This window comes from Lepidochelys kempii, chromosome 10, assembly GCF_965140265.1.
Source record: "Lepidochelys kempii isolate rLepKem1 chromosome 10, rLepKem1.hap2, whole genome shotgun sequence".
NCBI classification, from domain to species: domain Eukaryota; kingdom Metazoa; phylum Chordata; order Testudines; family Cheloniidae; genus Lepidochelys; species Lepidochelys kempii.
In genome coordinates this window covers 58,759,035-58,781,050 of record NC_133265.1, presented here as the reverse complement: position 1 = coordinate 58,781,050, position 22,016 = coordinate 58,759,035, and the positions used below count along the sequence as shown (strand labels likewise).

The following is a 22,016-nucleotide window of genomic DNA, read 5'->3' as shown; positions in this document are numbered from 1 at the left end:
TAAGGTGCCAAAAATCCTAAATTTCAGAGTAGCAGCCGTGTTAGTCTGTATTCGCAAAAAGAAAAGGAGTACTTGTGGCACCTTAGAGACTAACACATTTGTTTGAGCATAAGCTTTCGTGAGCTACAGCTGTAAATTGGTTAGTCTCTAAGGTGCCACAAGTACTCCTTTTCTTTTTGCAAAAATCCTAAGTATCTGGCCTGGTATGTGTGCGCCAGAATGGGCAAGAGGGGCTGGATCACTTGATGATTGCCTGTTCTGTTCATTCCCTCTGGGGCACCTGGCATTGGTCACTGTCAGAAGAGAGGTGGAACTTTGGTCTGACCCAGTATGGCCATTCTTATGTTCTAACTCCCAGCTGCACACACCTTACCTAGCTGCCAAACCTCCAGCTACCCTCTAAGGCTCTGACAAAGGCACTTATGCTTTGTCAATGCACAATTCTGCAGCACATTGCAAATCAAGAAATTTAGGAGGAGTGTAAAATGTACAATCAAATCACACAGCAAAAGGAATACTGCACGGATTGTATTATCATTGTCAGATTTAAGGAGATTGCGTAAGTGCTGACTTACAATCAGCATCTGCAAAAATGATGTTGGGGCTCTTCCCTCCCAGCTCCAGAGTTACTCTCTTCAAATTACTCCTTCCAGCTGCTTCTTGGATCAGCTTCCCAACCTGAAAGGAAATGGAGAAACATTTTACACACAATGCAGTCATACAGTTAACTGCACTAGCAAGCTCTGGATATCAGTGGGACACAGCTATTAAATAATCCAGCAGGTTCTTCAAATCCACAGATTCACGTAATAAAGAGACAACTTCCCAGGCCTTTCCCAGAACTGGAGGGTGGCCAAGACATGGGACAAACCTGGCAATAGGCACGCCCCTTCAATAGCTGTGCTGAAATGGGTTTGGGTTCTTGTCACAGGGTAGCTAATCCCTGGGGATAGACTAAGCCTAGTGCCGCTGGAGCAGAGCAGGTGGGTCCAATCCAACCAATTAAAGAGGCCTGGGCTACAGCTGGGCCCATAAAGGGCTTCTAGTGGGCAGTTTGGATGGTGGCAGCGATGGGCAGGGGCAAAGAAGTTACATGGAGTAGAGCTTGCTTGGGTGCTGGGTCCCTAGAGCAAGGGGCCAGGTGGCTTGGGGTTGCTGCTCCAGGAAGGGAGCAGAGCTGACTGAAACTGGGAAACTGCCAGGAGCACCAGGGACCCCTCGGGGTAAGGGGCGGGGGGCAGCCCTGAAGCCTAAGGCTAAGGAGTGAGTTAAAAGACTGTTTTTGTGTTTGTCTGCTGGCTTCTCTTAAGAAAATAAACCTCCTTGCAAGAGATCAGGCATGGCAGCATACATTTTGGAGCTGGGGAAAAGCCTGGCTCAGTGATCATTTTCTTCTAGTCTTTCTATTGCCAGGATCAATAGGAGAAATTAAGCTGAAATCTGTGTAACTGGAATGACTTCTTACACAAGCCAGTTATTTTAATTATCTATGGAGTAAGTGCAAAGGGTTTTCCATACCATTAACAAGAGGTTTCTGTTGCTTTCTGTTGCTACTGAAAAAAGGTCACTTGTACTAGCGCAGAATGCATTAAGTTCTTCTTTAGTAATAAGCACCATCATGCTTCTTTTATACAGTACAGCAGTTAGTAATACGATCACTTTAATTGTATTGTAATTTATTGCAATCCACTCCGAACACTGACATTTTCCAGATTGTTAGCCAAATAAGTTCTGAGGAATGTGTGTGTGTGTACGTATATATATATATATATATACACACACACACACACCCTCTCAAACATTCAATTTTTAGTCCCCAAAGAATTAAACTAATTTGAAGAGTGAAATTATAAACCAGAGAATATCACCTCATCTTAAAATTAGTGGCATTATATATAGGATTAACAGCATACAGTAGTTACAGAAGGATTTCACAGGCAAAATACAGCGCACACATACCAGGCCAGGTAGTAAGCTGCATCACAGCTAGAACAGGTAATAAGGGTGGGAATCAAAGGTGGTTTTGAGATTCCTTTGCACCTTCTCAATCCTAGGGGCCATTGGAGGCAAATGCAGCCCCTGGTGTAGTTTGGAGCAGCCCTAAGAGATGATTCTTCAGGTGAGGATCAATAAAGTTCAGCACCAGTCTGGCCACCCCCACCTTCTGCTAGCCATACCTATGACATGCCACCTATGCCAATGTCAGAAGGGTCGTGTAGCATGGAGCCGGAGCTGGTAACACCTGCTCTATGTTCCCTGGAGATTCCCCTGTGCTGGGGAAATCCCCAATAACCAGTTTAACTAGATTTCTGCTTGGTTTCCATTGTTTGAACTGCATTATTATGCCCATTTTGTAGGTTTGGGAAACAGTCACGGGGAGAGTAAGGCCTTGATATAGTAAAACATGAGTACAGGGTTCCGCGCTCTGCTGAAAAGGGATGGACTTAAGCATGTTCTGAAGTGCTTTGTTGAATCAGGGCCTAAAGTTCAGATCCTCAAAGGTATTTAGGCAACTAAGGAGTTGGATGCCTAAAAGCCTATGAGAATCTGGGTCTAAATTACATGCCCAAGGTCACACCGCAAGTCAGTAGCTGGCTGACACACATGTACACATGCATTTTGATTCCCAATCCTTCTCTCTTGCCATTAGAAATCAGTCTTTCCTTGTGCAAAAATCCCATCGGCAGCTGAACTTTCATCTACACTTTGACTGTGCTGCAGGACCTAGCTGTTGATATTTCTCAATGTTAAACTTCTACACACAGGGCCAGGTGACTGTGACTGCCAGCATTAAGGGGTTAATGGGAGAGACGCTGACCTACAGAATTAAAGTCAGTCTGCTGGAGAAAGTTAAGTCAGCACTGGAGTAATCATAAATGAAATAGAAACCCAGGGCCCCCACCAGAAAAAACAAAGAAAAAAGCCCACAGGATAATTAGGGAATTGTCAACCATTCCATGTAACTCAGTGATTAACTGTGTATCTGGCGATACCACTATCAAGTTTGACTGTGGATTTTTTAAAAATAAATTAACTTCAGCATCTTTTCTTTACCTCTATATTGATGAAACAGAGTGCTGACATTATCATGAAATTCCTTACATATCCCCTTAATTGGAGCTGATTTTACCACTATGTTTAACTGACAGCCGGGCCACACTGAATATGTTTAACACGTCACTTAGAAATTCCAACATCTCCCAAACAGGTATGAAATGTCCGTTTGAAAATCATCTAGAGCCTGGCCGTTATAGTCGGTGCTCTAGCCAATGGCACTCTGCAGCCTTATGGCTTCAGCCTCCCTCTTTGAAAGACCAATAATTAACTAGTTCCACCCCAAAATCACAATACAAACAAAAAGCAGAACATGTTAAGGAGGACAAAATTTATCTTTCCTGCCACCCCACCATTTCCACTTTAATGTCACAATAATATTGTGACCAAGTTAAAAAAAAGATTAAAACACCTGGCAAAACACGTGGTTGCCAACAGGGCCGGCCTTACGTCCCCTAGGCACAGAATCTTCAGCACCTCTCCCTCCCCCCGCCCCTGCCTACAGCTGACCTTAGTGTGTGCTGTAAAAAATGAAACTTTTAACCCACTTTTAACTTTAAGGAACCCTGAGAATGCTGGTGCCCCTAGGCACATGCCTATTGTGCCTAATTGGAAAGCTGGCCTTGGTTGCCAAATGTTATAGGACCCAAGGGGCTGGAGACCATGGTCCTAATTTGGAAATGTGTTGTCTTTAATATACAGAGGTTGTCAACGTTGCAAGAATAAGCTTAACAGAGAGTCTTACTTCAGCCTTAACACTGGGAATAAAAGCACGTTTATGGGTGGTAGGGCACAAAGCAGCTTACTACGGGGCACGCTCCTGAGTAAGCACTGGCATTTTGTTCAGTTGGTACAGTGCTCTGTGCACTCATGGCATGAGGGGAGCCTTAAGGAGGGTACTGAGGCTGTGATTATTTATTGAGAAAAGGAGCCTTTTTCATTTCTCTCTTCATCCACAGCGAGAGTTACCAAGGGATAAGTGATAGCGTTCCAGTCCCTGTAGTCTTTTAGTTCATGCTCCCTGTGGTGTCTCTTAGCTCTATCTGTGAACTTCCAACAGGCAATGCAGCGTAGCGAGGGAACTTTGGAAACGAGGACTCCCCCACAGATAATGGAGCTGAGCTGATTAATCAGCAGGAATGTTGGCACAGAAAACCTCAACTCCCCATCCTTGTTTTGAATAGGCTGCAAGATAGATATCAGGAGTATCCCTGGATAAGTTGTGAAGTACCATAACCCTGTAAACTGCATGGAGGGTGTGGGTAGATGTAATTTGGCTCATCTCAAAGAAAACAATCTGTTATGTGGGGTGAGGGGTGGTGGTGGTTGGTTGGTTGGAGGGGGAGGGGAACGGGACACCCAGCTGTACAGGACACCTCTGTTCAAAACAGCTACTTGAATCGCAGTCCCTAAAAGTATTCAATTATTAAACTGATGGCTGTTTTCTTTGTATCAATTCAATAATTGACAGGCGCACTCAATAGTTTAGTTTGTTTTTGAATGATTAATCTTTCTTATCAGAAGAGACTCATCTAGTCACATATTAAATAGGAGTGTGCAAACCAGTTTGGGATGAGACCCAAAACTTTACCCAAATTCTTTTAGAGGGTGGGGTTTCGGGTAAGCTATTGCACCCATTAACTTTTATTTTCATGTGCCTCTGCGCTTTCTGATTCCAGACAGAAGTGGAAGTGCCAAAATCATACAAGAAAAGCTATAATTTCTAATCTTACTAAAGCCCTGGAAATCTCAAAACCTCTTTCCCCCACCACAAAAACCAAAACAAAGCCCTAGTCCTGTGAGGTTTCCACTCCAGTCCTGAATAGTGCATTTGAATGTTCAGGTGCTTCTCTGACCTGAAGCTCCCAATGTTTGGAGGCTGTTTAGTGGTTTAAGAATCAAGTAAGCTCTACCTATAATCCTTGGATTCACACAGCAGGGTCAGTTTAGCCTTTTAAACTTCTGAGGTAAAAGAATTCAGTGGGATTTTTCGACAAAACCTTTAAAGCTGAGATGTTGCTTGCTTTGTGTGAACTTTGATTCCAGATTGTCTCCAGAGCACTCAGTATAACCCTATTTGACCACATGAGGTACTCTGCTTCTAAAGTGACCTTGGGGACTGTCCCCAGGCCAGCAAAGATTAGTGAACTTCACAATCCTGAAGTGGACAAGAGTAGCTTTTGGTATGTAGCCTTATCCTGGAGGAAGGACAACTTCCTAGCTCTCTACCAAATGCAATAAGGAAAAAAAAAAGAATGATTTTATTTCGGGTATCCTAGTTATTCAGGAAGCAAAAGTTGCCCAGCAGAATGAGTGACAAAAATTATCAAGAGGGCTTAAGCTAAAATTATGAATGAATTATAATATATCCTTCCCAAAGCCTCCTGTATTGGGCATTTCAGTAGTATGATTAACTGACAGACTTTTGGAAAGGGAACACACAGCCTTTAAGAATTTTATTGTTAGTGGAAGAAAAACCAGGACGTAATCCTGCAAGAAGATCCTAAAACAAGGAAAGATTTTATGATAGAAGAGAGCTGACACAACTCATTACTCATGCAGTAGGTAGACATGCTGTCTATATCATGCAACATGACATTCATCTCACTTAGGAAATGAAAGGAGAATCCTGCTGAGTAAATTAGAATAAATGGTAATACAGCTGTTAGCTACAAACATTTGTTTGGCATGAATCAATCTTGACTCTCCTGTAGCTTGCTTTGATGGTCTCTCTAGTCTCTTGTTGACTAATGATGAGATCATGGTTTGTTAATCTAACTGCATAAAGAAAACACTCTGCCAAGCAAAATGCAGACCGCTTTGTTGGGTTTTATTGAAGTTGTTTATGGACCTTGTGTTTACATAGGCATCCAAACCCATTTATTGAATATTTATTTGACTTATGCACATAACTGCATGAACATAGAACTGAATCATATCTTTAATCTGAGTTACTCTGTCTGCTTTTTAATGGGATTTAGCTTGAACAACATGGAAACCAGCCACGTAAAATACATTTCTTGTTGGCCAGCGCTTCAAATGTTTAGCATGCTATCTGTGATTCCTATCATCTTGAGAGCATGTAAAAACTGGATGGAGTTGCAAACCAGTTCAGATTTGGAGGAAACACATTTGTTTTTGAACAGAAGTTATTGATACACATTAAGCATTTGCTGAGCAAACTTCTGGGTAATATGTAGCAACATGAAAATTTATATTAAAACCTTCCCCTTGTCAATACATTTCTAATCTATATTGTATTATTTTCATCCTTTGTATTGACTATATACTTACCAACTACAGTACTATATGTTTTGCTTGAGTCATTAAATATTATTATTAGTCCTATATGTCCTTACAAGAACTCAGGCTTTGTGTACACATAGACATTGGATTAGTTATGTTAGTATCTTATAATGATAACACTATTACTAGTTTAGTAAATGTAACATAAAAGGCCTGATTCTCAACCTGGCCTCAACTCCCTCCATTTTTGAACAAACAGTGTGTTATGGGTGTAAATATAAAGTTAATGTTTTAGTGCATTCAATAATGCCTCCCTCTCATGACTGTGAAGTACAGGCTGGGACTAGCTGGTTAGAATAGGCAATATAAGCTTTATTGAGTGTATTGTTGTGTGTATTTGTTGGGAGATAGAAGACCAGAGAGAACTAGATAGTCCTATGTGTCCAGTGATCTCATGGACTGTTGCCAAATGCTTATGACTATATCATGAGTCTGTTGATTTGGTGGGTTGTTTTTTTTTTTTTTTTTTTTTAAAGGCCCAGGACCTTGAGTCATGGGATTAGGTGAGAATCACAGCTTTCCTTTTTTAAAATGAAATAAGTTTCTAGTCCTCCTGGCTGTAGAGAAAAACTTGAAAACGTGACCCCCTAAAGGCTCAAACCCACAAAACTACATAAAAAGAATCCCAAATGTATCTAATGTGTTTAAGCCAATCACGATTTTTTTTAAATTCAGGGTAAGCAAATAAGAAGCTGCTGCCTCTGCAAATCATGTGCAAAGTTTGAACCTGTGTGCTTCAGATATTTATTGGCTTTTACAAACATTTTAAAATCAGATGGTGTTCTAAAACTAGGATAATGCTATTTTTAAAATGTTCCACTTATTGGCCTCAGCCATGGTAACTTAGCTGGCTGTCCAAGTACTGCATGCAAAACACTTACACAGGCATTTTTGGTGGCTGCAGAATTTGGCTGGCAACTACAATAATGGCTTTTCTGTCTTTCTGAGCCCTTTCCCGCTCACGATTTAGAGAACCTGTCTTTAAAGAATGAAAAGATCTTAGGAAGAGGAAGAACTGCCACTCAGCATTTGAGATATGTGTAAATTGCTGCCCCCTCACAAGAATGTATGTTGTTGTAAACAATGGCTGCAGCAGTTCATTTTACTATAGGGAAAGAAAAGATAATGGCTCAATTAATACATGACCTCATTCCATACAGTGAAAAAAATGTTTAAGGTGCTTTAGGAGCAGTCTTCAGTTCTCACTTCTGTCCACCATTAATATTGCATTATCTAGTGTTGACAACCTACAGGGATCTGTAAAATGATAAAAATGAAGATATCTCCTGCCCTAAAGAAGTAGTAGTCCAAAGGCAAGTATAGGGACACACTAGGAAATCCAGAGCTTGGGATAATTTAGGTTCTTAAAAGATCATTTAATTGTATGTAACTTTAACATAATCACTCCTTGTGGGCCTCCTGGAAGAACTGTATTTTTAAAAGGGATGTAAATGTGCAGAAGGTAGTGAGATGGTGAGGAAATCAAACGGAGGCTGGCATAGAAAAAATGCATGCAGATGGCTATGGGAAACAAGGCAACAGGGGTAAAATCCTGGCCCAACTGAAGTCAATGGCAAAGCTTCCATTGGCTTCAACAGGGCAAGGATTTCACCCTGGACTGGCACCAATGGTTGGGCAGAGAGGGTGAGGGCAATATGACAGGAAACCAAACCCATGAGGTAGGTGGCAAGAGCCGAGTCATGAAGAGCTGAGAAAGCGAGGAGGAGCCCTGTAAACTCAAAGTAGTGGAAGCCCATGAGGAAATACAAATAGGTGGTGACATGGTCAACTCAATTGCTGAGGAAGGTCCCATTTGGCAGCTAAAGTTTGACCGATGGGGTGGATGGAAAAAAAGGGTGTCAATGAGGTCAGAGAGGAGAAGGTTACAATAACTGAAAAGGGACACGATCGGGGCCTGGTTCATTAAAAAGCACCTAATAGAAACAACCAATCTTGTTAGAAATCCCTCCATCAAGCAAGCTGTTGAAGAGTATCAACCAGTGCAAGCAGATAAGCCTAAAGGGACCATGGCAAAATGTTCCAAATCTGGATCTTGTGCTCAGTATGATTTTTTTCCCCTTCAGTGCATTGGTTCTCAAAGTGTGGTTCATAAACCACCAATAGTCTGGAGAACTTTTCCTAACGAGCTATTGAGAACCATGCATTGGGGGATTAGGAGAGGAGGTGATGCATGGAGGGATGTTTCTCTTGTAAAGTGGTGTAAAATGAGATGAAAGAGATGAAGGACCACTGTTTTGTGTATGAGATGAGCCATGAAGGAAGTGGGATGGGGGAAGGGAATAGTGATAGTATCAGGGAAAACATGATTCATGGGATGGGAAGATGAAAGGGAAGCATAGGCATATTTTGACTTTATATTTGGGGGTGGAGGGGGACAGCTCCAGTCAGGCCAATGGGGCCTTGCATGGGGTAGGCAAATTCCACACCTGTCCAAGGCTTTCAGTTTGGGGAGGGGCAAAACTCCCTGGTCTCCCCAAACTATGCCCATGAAGGGAAGATGGTCTTTGCACACACATGACATTTTAAAACAATTCTCAAAGTGCCCAAGAGTCTGAGACAGAAATAGAGAAGAGCTGGAGAGTACAAACTGATCAACAAAACAGTCACAAACCTCACACCTGAGCCATCAGGAAGTGACTAGTTCATATTTTGATTGATTCAAGTGCTATAGCAAGTTCTGCATGGATTCTTCTCCTCTCTAATCTGAATTAAACTCCCTGAAAGAGACAAATGTCCCCCCTTCCATTTAAAGATCCATGAAAGGCACACTTGCAAAAATGTCTGCCTCATGGTTCCTTGGTTCTATGAGGTGAAGCCAATGGGCATGCAGACCTTCAAATGGATGGGATGAGGGGCTTATGGAGGCCAGCTATCCATTGGCTCTTCCACTGTGGTTAGGCATTACTTGCTTGACTGAAGATTATGGAGATGCAGTCAATGCTGCTGAGTACATCAATAATTTATGTGTCAATTTGAAATATAAACTCGCTCTGTCTCCTGCTAGCAAGTCAAACCATGCACCCCAACTTGCACAGAGAAGAGCTTGTGTAATATGGCATGCTGGTGGCTTTACAGTGGGAGAAGACAAAGCATCTGGCCACCTGACCCGTATGTATTCCCCCGACTCCTTTTCCATGTGATTAATTTGGTTTTACTGAGCTAGGGTTGCCAATTTGGTTGGACGTATTTCTGGAGATTTCATCACATGACATAATCTTTATTTAAAGACTAATCTTCAATTCATGGAGACTCCAGGACAATCCTGAAGGGTTAGCAACCCTATTTTACTCCCCTTAATGCTGTGCTGCAGAAGGGAGTGAGTGGGGAACTAGGTGGACTGAAAAGTGAGTTTGGCTCAACCAGCAGATTCTGCCAAGTTCTTGACGGGGGCGTGTATTCCTCTGGATTCAATGGGCATTCCATTGCCATTATCATGAATTACACTTGTTTACTGAGAGAATAGAAGCCTTTTATCACTCCATCAATTGGGATCATATTGTCTCTCTCAGGTTAGGAGAGGGAAATGAGAGGTGCAGTTTATAGCCCTGATTGAGGAAAGCATCTCTATTCAAGACAGAACTTAAGCATATGCTTAAAGTTAAGCATGTTCTGACGTGTTGTCTTGAACAGGCATGGATATAAAGTACGTTCTTCAGTGCTTCCCTGAAGCAGGGCCTAAATGAGTTAGAGATTGAAGTCAAAATATGAGAAAAAACTTGTCATCTTTGTATAGACCAAGACTTGAGCCCTCACAATGGACTCCAGCATGGAGTCACAGTCATGCACTTGGTCTCTCTTAGTCTTATTTCTTTTGTTTGTTGAATTTTTATTATTTATGAAATTGTACCAAGAATGACCTCTTCCCCCCACCCTCCTTAAAGGAACGCTGCTGAAAAAGAGACAATAAAACCCAATTAATGCTGATTCTGCAAACATAAGATTTTTTTTGCAGGCAGCTGGGGAGCTTAATTAGCTTTTACCGGAAAATATTGATTGTTTACGGTATAAGCAAGAGGTTCTAGTGGTGGAGACTTGAGAAAAACCCCATGCTACAGGCACTTAAACTGGAATAACTTTGCTTTTCTTCTGATAGGTTTTATCATTAACTTGTTGGAGCTAAAATAGTAACTGCCTGTGCTAGCACCTGGAAGAGCTGTGGGACTGGAATATTCTGGCTCTGGGTATATCTGATGGCTGTAAGAAACCACATCACTGGAATATACAACTGACCTGCTGTACGTAAGAGTAGACACACAAAATATTTCCATTTTTATTTCATTAAAAAATGTGAAAACTGTTTCTGAGAAGTCTGATGCTCTGTATAACCATTGATATTACAGGACCATGTCTAAAATGTTACAGTGTTGACTTGCTGTTATAAGAATTCAGTGTTACAGGAAATCAGAAACAATATGGAACAGTTTACACTAACTCTGCATTAAAATGTTCCATCTGTTCTTGCTTTAGGTTCTTAGAGAATTGCTTTTTCATCTCAGTAATGCTTTTCACTTCCTATTAGTAAGGCTTTTAAAGGTAGGCACTGAGTTAGTATAAAACCCACAGCTTTTGAGTTTTAAGCGCCTATTAGAACTAAAGCTGTCTTGAACTACAATAAAAATTTATTTTGGCTACAAAAGACAACTTTGAAACCTAACCCATCTGTATTATTTCTCCTCCAAACAGCGCAACATCCTGTATAATAGAATATTTATCTTAAACACACACCACATACCTTTGTGAAAACAATTGTTTCAACTTAATTTATTGGGGGGGTGGGAGGGAGAGACAGAGCTCATATTAAGATTTCCAATATTCTATGATGCTAATGTAAATCGCTAACAGAACAGGAGTTGTAATGAAATTGTTGCAATTTTTCAAAGTAATCTGAAATCTGATGTTTGTTGCAATTGACTTTGTTACTTTTTATATATTATAACCTAAATTTTCATAAAAATCCACACATAATTACACATGGTAAATTTTCTACAAGGTAATTTTGTGTGTAAACTAGGCACACAATTGCATCCACATTATACTGACAATTTAGGCCCATACACTGTGGTACCTACGATTCATTATAGATTTTATTGTACCAAAAAGTACTGAAAGTAATAGATTAGCTTGATCTCGCAGTCATTGCACACACAAGTTTCCCAGTGACTTCAGTGAGAGTTACCATGCATGCACATAAGGATGGAAGGATCAGGTTATAATCTCACACCAAGAGTAAATCTATCTCACTATGGAGTGTAGTCTACCCTTGATGCACACAAAATGTCCACTGAGCCTAGTGGGAGTCATGTGCACATATCAAGGAGGGAACAGACCGCTAGAATTGTAGGATCCATCCATACAATAGTTTGTCAAAGTCTCAATGGAACAGGGCCTGTTATTAGTACTCTCTAAATATTACCAATCCTGAAACTCCCATTGAGATTCCTCTCCTTCTGGTTTCCTTTTTTCCTCTCCTCAGACTGAGAGATAAGGACCCTTCTATGGTGGCATCAGCCTGTAGCACCTCTATTATCCCCAACTCCTGAATGATAACAGCGGTCTTTGTACATATTTGATAGTTAGGCAAAGTCACTGTTCTGGTTGGTTCAGCCCCCTTTATGTAGATTAAAACCATTCTCTTCAGAGTTAAACTCTTCAATAGCTTCTAGGTCACACAGATTATGGACACCAAAGAGGGACTTGTGCACTGTATGGCTTATACTACACAATCTATCTACCCATGTGTCCTAATTCATGTCCTCACAAGCCCATAGCAAATCCTACCAATATTTTTCCACATGTGTGCCATGGTATTTGGTACAGCAGGTGTTAAGGGGAAAGTGACACCTCTGCTTTGGTAGTGTGATAATATGTAGATTTTAGATTTTAGATTTTCAGATTTTCAGATTGAGCTGGGAAGGACAGACCGTTCTGGTGTGAGTATATCCTTTCTGCTGGATGACCCGGAGGAACTTCAGTCAAGAGCTTGGCTATTGTTCCCTAAATATTTTCTGGATTGATATCTTACAGTAACATACTTTAGAATACACTTACCTCAGTAGATCCAGTAAAAGCAATTTTATCTATGCCAACATGAGAAGCTATTGCTGCGCCTGCAGTTGGACCAAATCCTGGCAAAATATTGACTACTCCCGGCGGAAAGCCAGCCTAGCAAAACAGAATTAGAGGAAACATGGTTTGTGAAAATTGACCAAGCAAACTAAACTAGACGTGCTGTGGTAGTTCCTTAGCTGCCAGGAGAGCAGGAGACATTATTCCTGTCAATTATTCTTACCTCCTTGACGAGGGCTCCCATATAAAGCGCGCTGAGTGGTGTTTGCTCTGCTGGTTTAATAACTACTGTATTGCCACAGCACAGAGCTGGGGCAATCTTCCATGCAAACATCAGCAGGGGGAAGTTCCACTGTAAGAAAAAATAAAAGTTGATAGATGGAAAAATATTGCAGTGGTGCTTTGTTTTCAAGATGTCAAGCTGCTACCTCACTGATTTCTCAGGCTTATCCTCCACATAAATCTTTCCCAGCACAAAGCAAGGGTTTTTTTTAATTACCACCATTAAGAAAGAGGCAATAGTGACCTTTCAATTCTTCTTTCTCCTCTACTCAAAGAATTATAACCTCCGCCCCCCATCTTCTCAAAAAGAATTTTGGGTTTGACGTCAATTTTTTTAATCCGAGCTTTTAATTTCATTGACTATTTTGCAATTGGCACCTCTTCCCCCCCGCCCCCCATTCAGGACAAATAGCTGCTGGCTCTGTGGTGTTCAGAAAGAACTATTTTGCATCAGTGCCAGATTATATAGATAGATTTCTAATCCTTGAATGCTTTTTAAGAACTCCAGAACATTTCTAGGCAAACCCATACATAATTAACTGATGGGATTATAAGAAATAACTCCCACACACACACACCCCTCCCAATATCTCTACAGTGTTAGCACTCTGTATTATCTATTTATTTACCAAGGAAGTTTTAACATGTTTACAGATCATTGCCATGGAAATATCAGAGACAAAAAGATAGTCAACTATCTGTGTCATTTTCATTACAAGTTCTTCTTGAACAATTGGTATGAAACACACAAGAAAAAGAGAGACAATAAATTGATCCAGACAAATTATCTGCTGGTGTAAGCGACTCCATTGACTTCAACTGAAGGATGCCAATTTACTGCAGCAGAAAATTTGGCCCATTATATTTATTTGCTGCACAAAATGGGTTAGGATTCCATCTGGTAGCAATCATCAAATGTATCGGGCCTTCTGCATTTGGGCCTGATCCTGCAAACACTTATGCATGTACGTTATTTTACTCACATGAGCAGTCCCATTGATTTCATGTGAGTAAAGTTATTCACATCTGCGGTTGTAGCATTGAACTCATAGATGTAACTACAATAATCTCACTTGGAAGAAAATAGAAATATCAGTCATGAAGAGTCAGCCACTAGCTAGAAGGTGTTACTGCCTGATGCACATCAGCTGCCACTCTCATAGACCTCTCGCTGGACCCTGGCAAGCTTGAAAAAATACACAAATGTCTTTCCTTCACCAAACACCCAATTTTTTCCCCCCTCAGTTGTTTATAAACTTTGGAGACAGAGTGATGTTTTAATTCTATCACCAGTATATAAGCCTGGGAGTGGAGACATTGGGCCAACAGTATGCTGACAGCCTGCACTTCTGTCGCCTCTTGCGGTAAAGCTCTGAAGAGTTGTATAGTGCAAAATGTGGCAGGGTGAAAATAGGCATTCCTAGTTAGGAACCTTGCAAGGTCTTTCCTCATTCTTCTCCAGGAAGGTTTTGCTACGTAAGACACTAAAAATCAAAATAAATACAGCTTCAACCTACGTCTCTGCACAAAACATATGTAACGGATTATGTGTTTGGACTGTGCTGTTAGTGCCTAATTTACAGCTCGATCCTGGCCTAGGACATATCTACCTACTGGATCTCCTCTCTCCTTATGTCAGGATGCCACAGCTGTGATCAGCAGAGGCACCTGAGCTGGATCCCCCTCCATTTAAAAGAGAGGAGCTCAGCAATAGAGCGTTCTCCATGAGGGGAATCTCAGGTCTGAGAAAAGCTTTGCACCCCTGGCCCCAAATGGCCTGGGTTAGTTAACTTTCAGGGTATGCTGCAGGATTCAAGGCTACAGTGGAGGGTAGGTTTTGATGGGGGTTAGATGTGGAGCAGGGAGGGGAGTTTTGTGCAGTGCTGGCTGTTTAGTTTTATTTTTGTAGTACATTGCAGGGGTGGCTAAAGCCTTGGATAAGGTTCCCCTTTATACTTTTGTACAAATCTAAATCAAGTAAATAAATCCTGTATTCTTTAAGATCTTGGGCACCTCCAGCAGAGTGTTCAGTATCCGCAGTGCCCAGTCACTTCAGCAGAACATGTCCATTGAGGGCACTGAGCAGCTCCCAGGAAATTAAGGGCATTAAGGTTCTGATCCTGCAATCACCTACTCACATGCTTAACTTTTCACAAGTTTATTGCCATTGAAGTCACTCATTCCACAGAGCTGCTCATGTGACTGGAAGTTCAGAACATGTGTAGGTGCTTGCAGGATGGGGCTTAGACTGTGAGCTCCTTCCCATGGTGTTCATATAGAGTGCCAGCCACAAGAGTCACCCGTTACAAAGAAATATAGTAATAAATAGTAAGAGAAAAAAGGCCTTGACACTGTTAAAAATCATCTTTTTTGGGTTGCTCCTTTTTATTGAAATTGCTGCGTATTACAAACACACTCTGGCCGCTCAGGGGCTTGCGGTAGACATGAATAAAACAAAAACCAACATCAACAAAAAATTCTTGATTAGTTCCCCAATGCTTTGTAAAGGAAAAGCTTCCGCACCATATTTTAATAGCTGTACATGAGCCTCCCATTGAAATTTCTCCCAGAAACCATTAACCAGTACTTTTGAAAAGAATGCTTGTTCAATGGAGTTCCCATGCAATGTATCACAGGAGTTTGCCGAGGATGCATACAGGGGGGTGGGGGGAGGGAGGAGAAGGAAAGAAAGAGTATTAAATTTAATGAAATAATAAGTGTCCTTCTCTCTTGCAACAAATACAATAAACCCTTCATGTTTTTAATAATCTGCACAAAGTTAACTGTAATGACGTGTCTTCTGGAGTTTCTTCTTTTCTAAAAGCTTTGTAAAAGGAAATACCAGGAAAGAACAGAATTAAAATACATAACATTGTCCCAGGAACTTGGAGGCGTCTGTTAAATTGCAGTAAAAACTAACTAAATAAAAAATGACTGCCACAGCAAAGCATCAATTTTCCATAAGTTGTGTGAACATCCATAACCAATGACAGCATATTAACACTGTGTTTTGCTTTGCTTGTTTTAATCATGAGAATTCTATGACTTGAGAACTTAACTCCTAATACCAGAGCTAAAACCCTATTAGCGTGTTCAAATAAGCATTTGCAGGGAGACTGTTAAAGATATGTCAACAATATGAGCTCAGCTTTTTTTCGTAATGGAAAACACACATAGCTGAGGTCCATGTTTTATGTGTCTTTTAAAGAGAACTGGTTCAAATGAAAATAAATACAAGGCACTAGCAGAGATACTCACAGGGATGATCTGTCCACACACTCCGATGGGTTCATGTCTTGTAAACGTAAAATAATCTCCATCTGAAACAGATGAGAATGGTTACTCTCAAGAGCAGTTTGACTTGGCAGAACAAAAAAAAGGGGAGGGGGGAGAGCTTTAAGGATCAGCCTTTGATGGCAGTAAAAGAAATAGTTACTGAAATATCTTTCGTGAGCCAGCGTGGGAAATCTGGAGCAACCCAATTGTTTGCACCACATGCAAAGGTGACAGGCTTGGTTCCTTGGGAAAGAGGACAATCTGTGCAGAAAGGGTATGTCGACACTGCAGTTAGACACCTCTGGCTGGCCTGTGCCAGCGGACTCAGGCTTGTGGGGCTTGGGCTAAGGGGCTGTTCACTGCAGCACGAGTTCTGGGACCCTCCCACCTTGCAGGGTCCGATAGCCTGGCTCCAGCCCAAACCTGAATGTCTACACTGCAAATAAACAGCCCCTTAGCTGGAGCGCGAGTCAGCTGGCACTGGCATCCGCGGGTTTTTAATTGCAGCGTAGACATACCCACAGAGGTTTTGGCAGTGACCTCAAAGGAAGCCATTTACTTACCTCCTCTGCTTCCAGGCTCGAAGAAGAGAAGAAAAAAGGAATCCTCTGAATCACTGAGGAAGAGCTCTGTGTGGCTTGAGAGCTTGACTCTCTCTCCCCCAACTGAAGTTGGTCCAATAAAAGATATTCCCTCACCTACCTTGTCTCTCTGAATCACTGACAATTATTTTTAGAGCCTTGAAAACCAAGATGGCAAAAAAAAAATGTGGTAGGTACCAGGCTTTAGAATGAGACCTATGCCCAGCCTGAAGGTTTCATTTAGTGGGGGGCAGACTCCTGAGCTAAATCACTACAGTGAAGGGGGTGAGCTGACTCATTTCAAGAAGTAAACAGAAACCTGAAAGCTCCCTGATTTGGGGGTCTGATCTTTCCTCTGTGCCAACCTTTCACATTGCCTCTGAGCTGCTGGTCTCTGAGTGGGCCTGTGTCTATAGGAACACACAGTATTTACAAATGTAGGCATCTGTTTATGCACTAGAATCACCTCAGCTAAATATGAGTAAGACTGGTGAGAAATGTACCTAGGCTCAATCTCAGGGGAAAGGGCGAAAATTAGAGCTCGGAGTGCTTTTGGGAACCTGCAGCAAACTTTGGTCCCGTACATCTGGTAACAATAAATGGGTTAATCCAGAAAGTTTCCTGGTTTTAAATATGGGCTTCAGCTTGGCTTTAATTAAAAACAAACTTTTTTTTAGGTTTACTTGTTTCTGTAAGTCTATTTCATTTTGTGTAGGGGAAACATACCCATAAAGCACTACTGTACATTAATCAGCTGGGATTTGGCTTCAAAGTTTTCAAGAGACCAGAAACTGAATATTAGCTATAAAACAGTTATCAGCAGGCTATGTGCAGCAGAGGGAGACAAAAGAGGAAAAGGGTCAGCGAGAGCGAGAGAGAGAAAGAAAGATTAATAGAATAAGAGAGAGAAACAGAGTGTAACACAGGGGAAGGAAGAAGAAAGATGGTTGATGAATCAATTTGGTCTGCTCTGCCTAGACAGAAGGAAAAGAATAGGAGGAACTATAGAGACCGGCTTATAATTCAAATGATCAAAATGCTTTATTTGGAGCATATTTTTAAAAGAATCATAGAAGTGTGAGGTGAAAATACCAGCCTATGCTCGGTAACACCAAGATAAATGGCTCCTAGGCAGAAAACCTCAGACAACGTCACAGTAACAGGCCATCCCTGTATCATCATTACTGCACTACTTCATGCCCCCTGAGGTAAAGCTGCAGTGAACCCAAACATGGGTTGCGAAGTCAGCCAAATCATGGTTAATTTGATTGGACATAAAAGGCATGTTCTTTCCTCACTCAGAGTTTTCTTCATAGTGTTACCTCCGATGCTTGCACAGCTTCTGCCAGACTCCAGAATAACTGCCCTTTTTCGACACCTACTTTAAATGTTGGTCATCCACAGACCTCACAATTCTGGTGACATTTTTGGGGATGTTTAATAACATTTCCTTCAGTCATCACTGCAGATGTCAAATTACCCAGAGGATGAAGGTGAAGTTGGAAATGCCAAAGGTGTATCTGTAGGCTGCCTGGTGCACACCATAAAACTAGTTTTTGCAATAGCAGAATAACTAAGTTTGATGAAGTGAATCATTTTAGCTAAACAATGATAGTTAAAAAGCCTGAATCCCATGTGCTCAGAAACTACACAGGCAACAATGAAACTTTTACAGTTTTAATATAAACTTATAAAACTAGCAGTAATGAAAACACTTCTACTTTAAGCTGGTGTGAAAATGTACTAATTCTCACTCACTCTCCTCAGCGCTCTCCTAGTAGCTGTCAGCAGGCAGGAGACTACCAGAGTGAGGTCTGTATATCTGACACCCACACCGAGGTGACTGAAAGAAGATCCATCTATGCCAGACCACAAAGGTCTTGACTTTAATCTCTGCAGCACCTGAACCTGTCTGCAACTGCTTCAGGAGTGTGAGCTGTTGTCACTTGAGACAGCTTACTCTGAATCCCCATGGGAGGGCAGACTGGCTGTCCACTAGCTCTGGCCATCCCTCCTGAAGGACAAGCTTCCCACTGGGATCTCCTTAAATCAGCTAAATTAGCCCTGGTGAATTAGCCCTGGTAGACAAGGCTCTGGTATGTTGTACTGCGGCTGTTATTAGACATCTTTGTGTGCATTATTAGCCCATTACTCAGCAGAAAACACACAGATTTAGGTTTGGTGAGAAAGCAGATCCTAGCAGACTCCAGGGACAGCTGTGAAATCTAAAAGGATCATCCCTGTTAACCAATTTCATGACTTCTAAAAAAATTATTGTGTTGAAAAATACTTTAGAAAGTTACCATGAATGGCTTGAGGGAATGGCAACATGATATGCCATTCCACATCTAAGGCTACTGATTCCAATCCAGTCCCGATTAGTAGTAAATGGAAGTTGTCACTGCTTGATGACTTTTGAGAGCTGAAGTAGGTTACCCTCTAGGTCTCAGCTGAGGTCCTCTAGGTCTGTATCACAAAGTTCACCACCTCATTCATTATCAATCAACTTTGTAGACAGTAAGCAAAGAAACTGGAGATCATATGGGTCTGGTGACTGAGAGCCCAACTGTGCGCCCATTTACTTATGCTAGCGAACACCTACACGAGTCATCCCCTTGGTTTCAAATGGGACATCTTGCAGGAATGCGTGTTCACCAGCATGAATAAGGATAGCACATGGAGTAAGAAGGGAATGCAGGACCCTTAGAGTTGGTACCTCCAGGTCAGGGTGGAGGCATATGGCAGGACAATGTGTGAAGCTTGCACTGTTGCAGTACATACTGTAGCCATTTGGTAGGTAGGGGACTTCAGCCAGGCTGCTAATCTGACACCTCTCCTATTTTTTTCTATCAAATCGTTAAGGTAAATGCGGAAAAACAAACTAATTTGTCTCTTTTTCAAGTTGTATTAAAACAGGGTTAAAAAAAAGAGCATATATTATTTTTTAAAAAATATATCCTCAGCTGGTGTAAATTGGCCTAGCTCACTGACGTGAATAGAGCCACCAATTCACAGCAGTTGAGGATCTGGCCCAAAGATTTTTTTTTATTATTATTATTTCCCAATTAAAAAATCCTGTTTATATTCAGGGATCTCTGCTTTGGTATTGGAACACCTTCCATAGGGGTATTCGACCAGATCTCTCACAGGAGTCGGACCATGTCCTAGGTATTTAGTTTTCACATATCTGGTAATGTGGCAGGTCTAATATGTAACCATATGACTTGTACAGGGGCACGTAGGAGATAGAGATGAGAGATTCAGGAAACATTGGAAACACATTGTGTGATAGCCCGGATGTAACCAGAGCAGAATTGGTCCTATAACTTGTGATATGGCATATGCTGTAGCTACAGCTACATTTTGGACTGTGATAGCTTTATTAATCTAACCGTTTCCAATCAGGGCCTGATTCTGCTGTCCTTGACATCAGCAGGGTTTTGCAATAGGGAGCAAAGGGCAGGGTGGAGACCTAACACTGAGACCAGAACAAATGTAACTCTAACAAATGCTCTTCCTTCTTAGCCACCCCTGTATCCAGTGCCTTCCTCCCTGTCTCTCCTTGGACTGTAGTTGTTTTAGAGAAGAAAAACCTTGTCAAAAATAAACATCAGAGGACTGTAGGGTATCTAATTAATGATCACATTTAACAGGCGGGGTGGAGGAAGAAATTTAATAGTGGTGTTTTTGTGGTTTTATTTTCATGGCTGATTTCCTTTAACAAGTTAACTGTAACTATGAAAAAACAGTCATCCCTGGGTAAGACCAGCTTTAAGTTGGTATAACTAACTTCACTCTGGTGTAACTCTACTGACTGCCGTGAGTTTACCAGAGTAACACAGTGGTGAATCAGACTCAGGGAGAAAATCCTTGCTAGTTAAAAAGGGCCAAATTGCACCCTCAGAAATTGAGATTTCACCCATTTGTGTCTGGAAAATCCCACGTTTGCACAAGGATATGGATACCAGTAACTGCAGGCCATTGTGGTTTGCACTTAGGGAGGCTTGCTGAAAATGCAGCCCCAGGAACTCAGACCACTTCACTAACAAACTCAGTTTTGCAGCTGCTTCCCTGCAGCGTGTTGGTTGTTTGCATTTTTAAGGACTGGAATAAACAGAGAATTTGTTCTCCCGAGTTGGCAATGCCTCTTACTCACCGACTTAATTTCTGTATTCCTGCTGGGCTCATAAGTGAGAAGGAGGCATTCACTGACAAGGGAAGAAGGGATTAGGGAGCAGGAAATTTGCTGAATATATGAATTTATGGTGTGCTCTGCACTATTGCTTGTGTCAATTTAAAGTGAAAGCAGGACACAAAGAATTTGGTGCTAATATTTTCTTTAGTCCTTACAGAAGAGCTTTTACGCAATGTTACAGTGCCATGTCTTTAGTGAAAATACACTGACTCATAGACTGTAAGGCCACAAGGGACTGTCATGGATCATCTAGTCTGGCCTCCTACACATTGCAAGCCTCAGAACCTAACCCACCTACTCCTGTCACAGATCTATAGCCTCTGGCTGAGTTACTGATGTCCTCAAATTGTGATTTAAAAGATTCCACCATTTACTCTAGTTCAAACCAGCAAGTGACTCATGCCCCATGCTGCAGAAGAAGGTGAAAACCCCCAGGATCACTGCTAATCTGATTCTGGAGAAAACTCCTTCCCAACTCCAAATATGGTGATCAGTTAGACTCTGAACATGTGGGTGAGACCCACCAGCCAGATACCTGGGAAAATATTCTCTTTAGTAACTCAGACCCCTCCCCATCTAATGTCCCATCTGGAGCTATTTGCTGGAGATATTTGCTAATCGCAGTCATGGATGAGCCATATGCCACTGTAGGCAATCTCATCGCAGACCATAGATTAGTATGCTTTCAGTAGAAAATGGAAGGGGAGTAGGTTGTCAGCTAAATATGAAAGATAAGAAAACTCAGCTTCATTTCCTTACTTCTTTACTAAAATAGAAGAGCAGAATAACTTCTCCCCACCACTTATGCCCCAGCTTTTCTCCCACACATATTATTAACTACTGATCCCACTGTACATCAGAAGGAAGCAGATACCATAAAAAAAGTCTCTTGTATTTATGGAAGTTTCTTGCTAATGAAATTACAAACTCTCTCAAAGTATCTGTGAATTTGGATCCAGTTTGAAAGACATGTTAAATGAGTTGGACAGTCACATCCTGGTCCATGATGGGTATTACTAATCCCCATTTTAAACCACACAAATGAGCACAACTAAGGCTACAAGGTGGGAAAAGCAGGGGCAATAGGGGTGAAAAGTAAGGAGTAGCTTCAGTAGGAGAGCTACATGAAGGATTATGCACAGAATTTGCCCAAATCATGCCTATATTTTCAAATGCATCAGGGTGCATAATATTCATCTCGACAATTATATTTATATTTAAATATAGCTATAAAA

The 22,016-nt window shown here is 41.5% G+C and overlaps 1 protein-coding gene across 1 annotated transcript in view; it reads right to left on the bottom strand.

The window, feature by feature from the left end:
- The window catches only part of ALDH1A2 (aldehyde dehydrogenase 1 family member A2), a 66,921-nt gene that overhangs the window by 12,432 nt on the left and 32,473 nt on the right, over positions 1-22,016 (bottom strand). Inside the window, exons 5-8 of the mRNA XM_073303757.1 lie at positions 15,988-16,049; positions 12,671-12,799; positions 12,430-12,543; positions 576-678 (exon numbers count right to left, since the gene is read on the bottom strand). Of these exons, the coding sequence (XP_073159858.1) occupies positions 576-678; positions 12,430-12,543; positions 12,671-12,799; positions 15,988-16,049 (408 nt within the window). The remainder of the gene's footprint in view (positions 1-575; positions 679-12,429; positions 12,544-12,670; positions 12,800-15,987; positions 16,050-22,016) is intronic.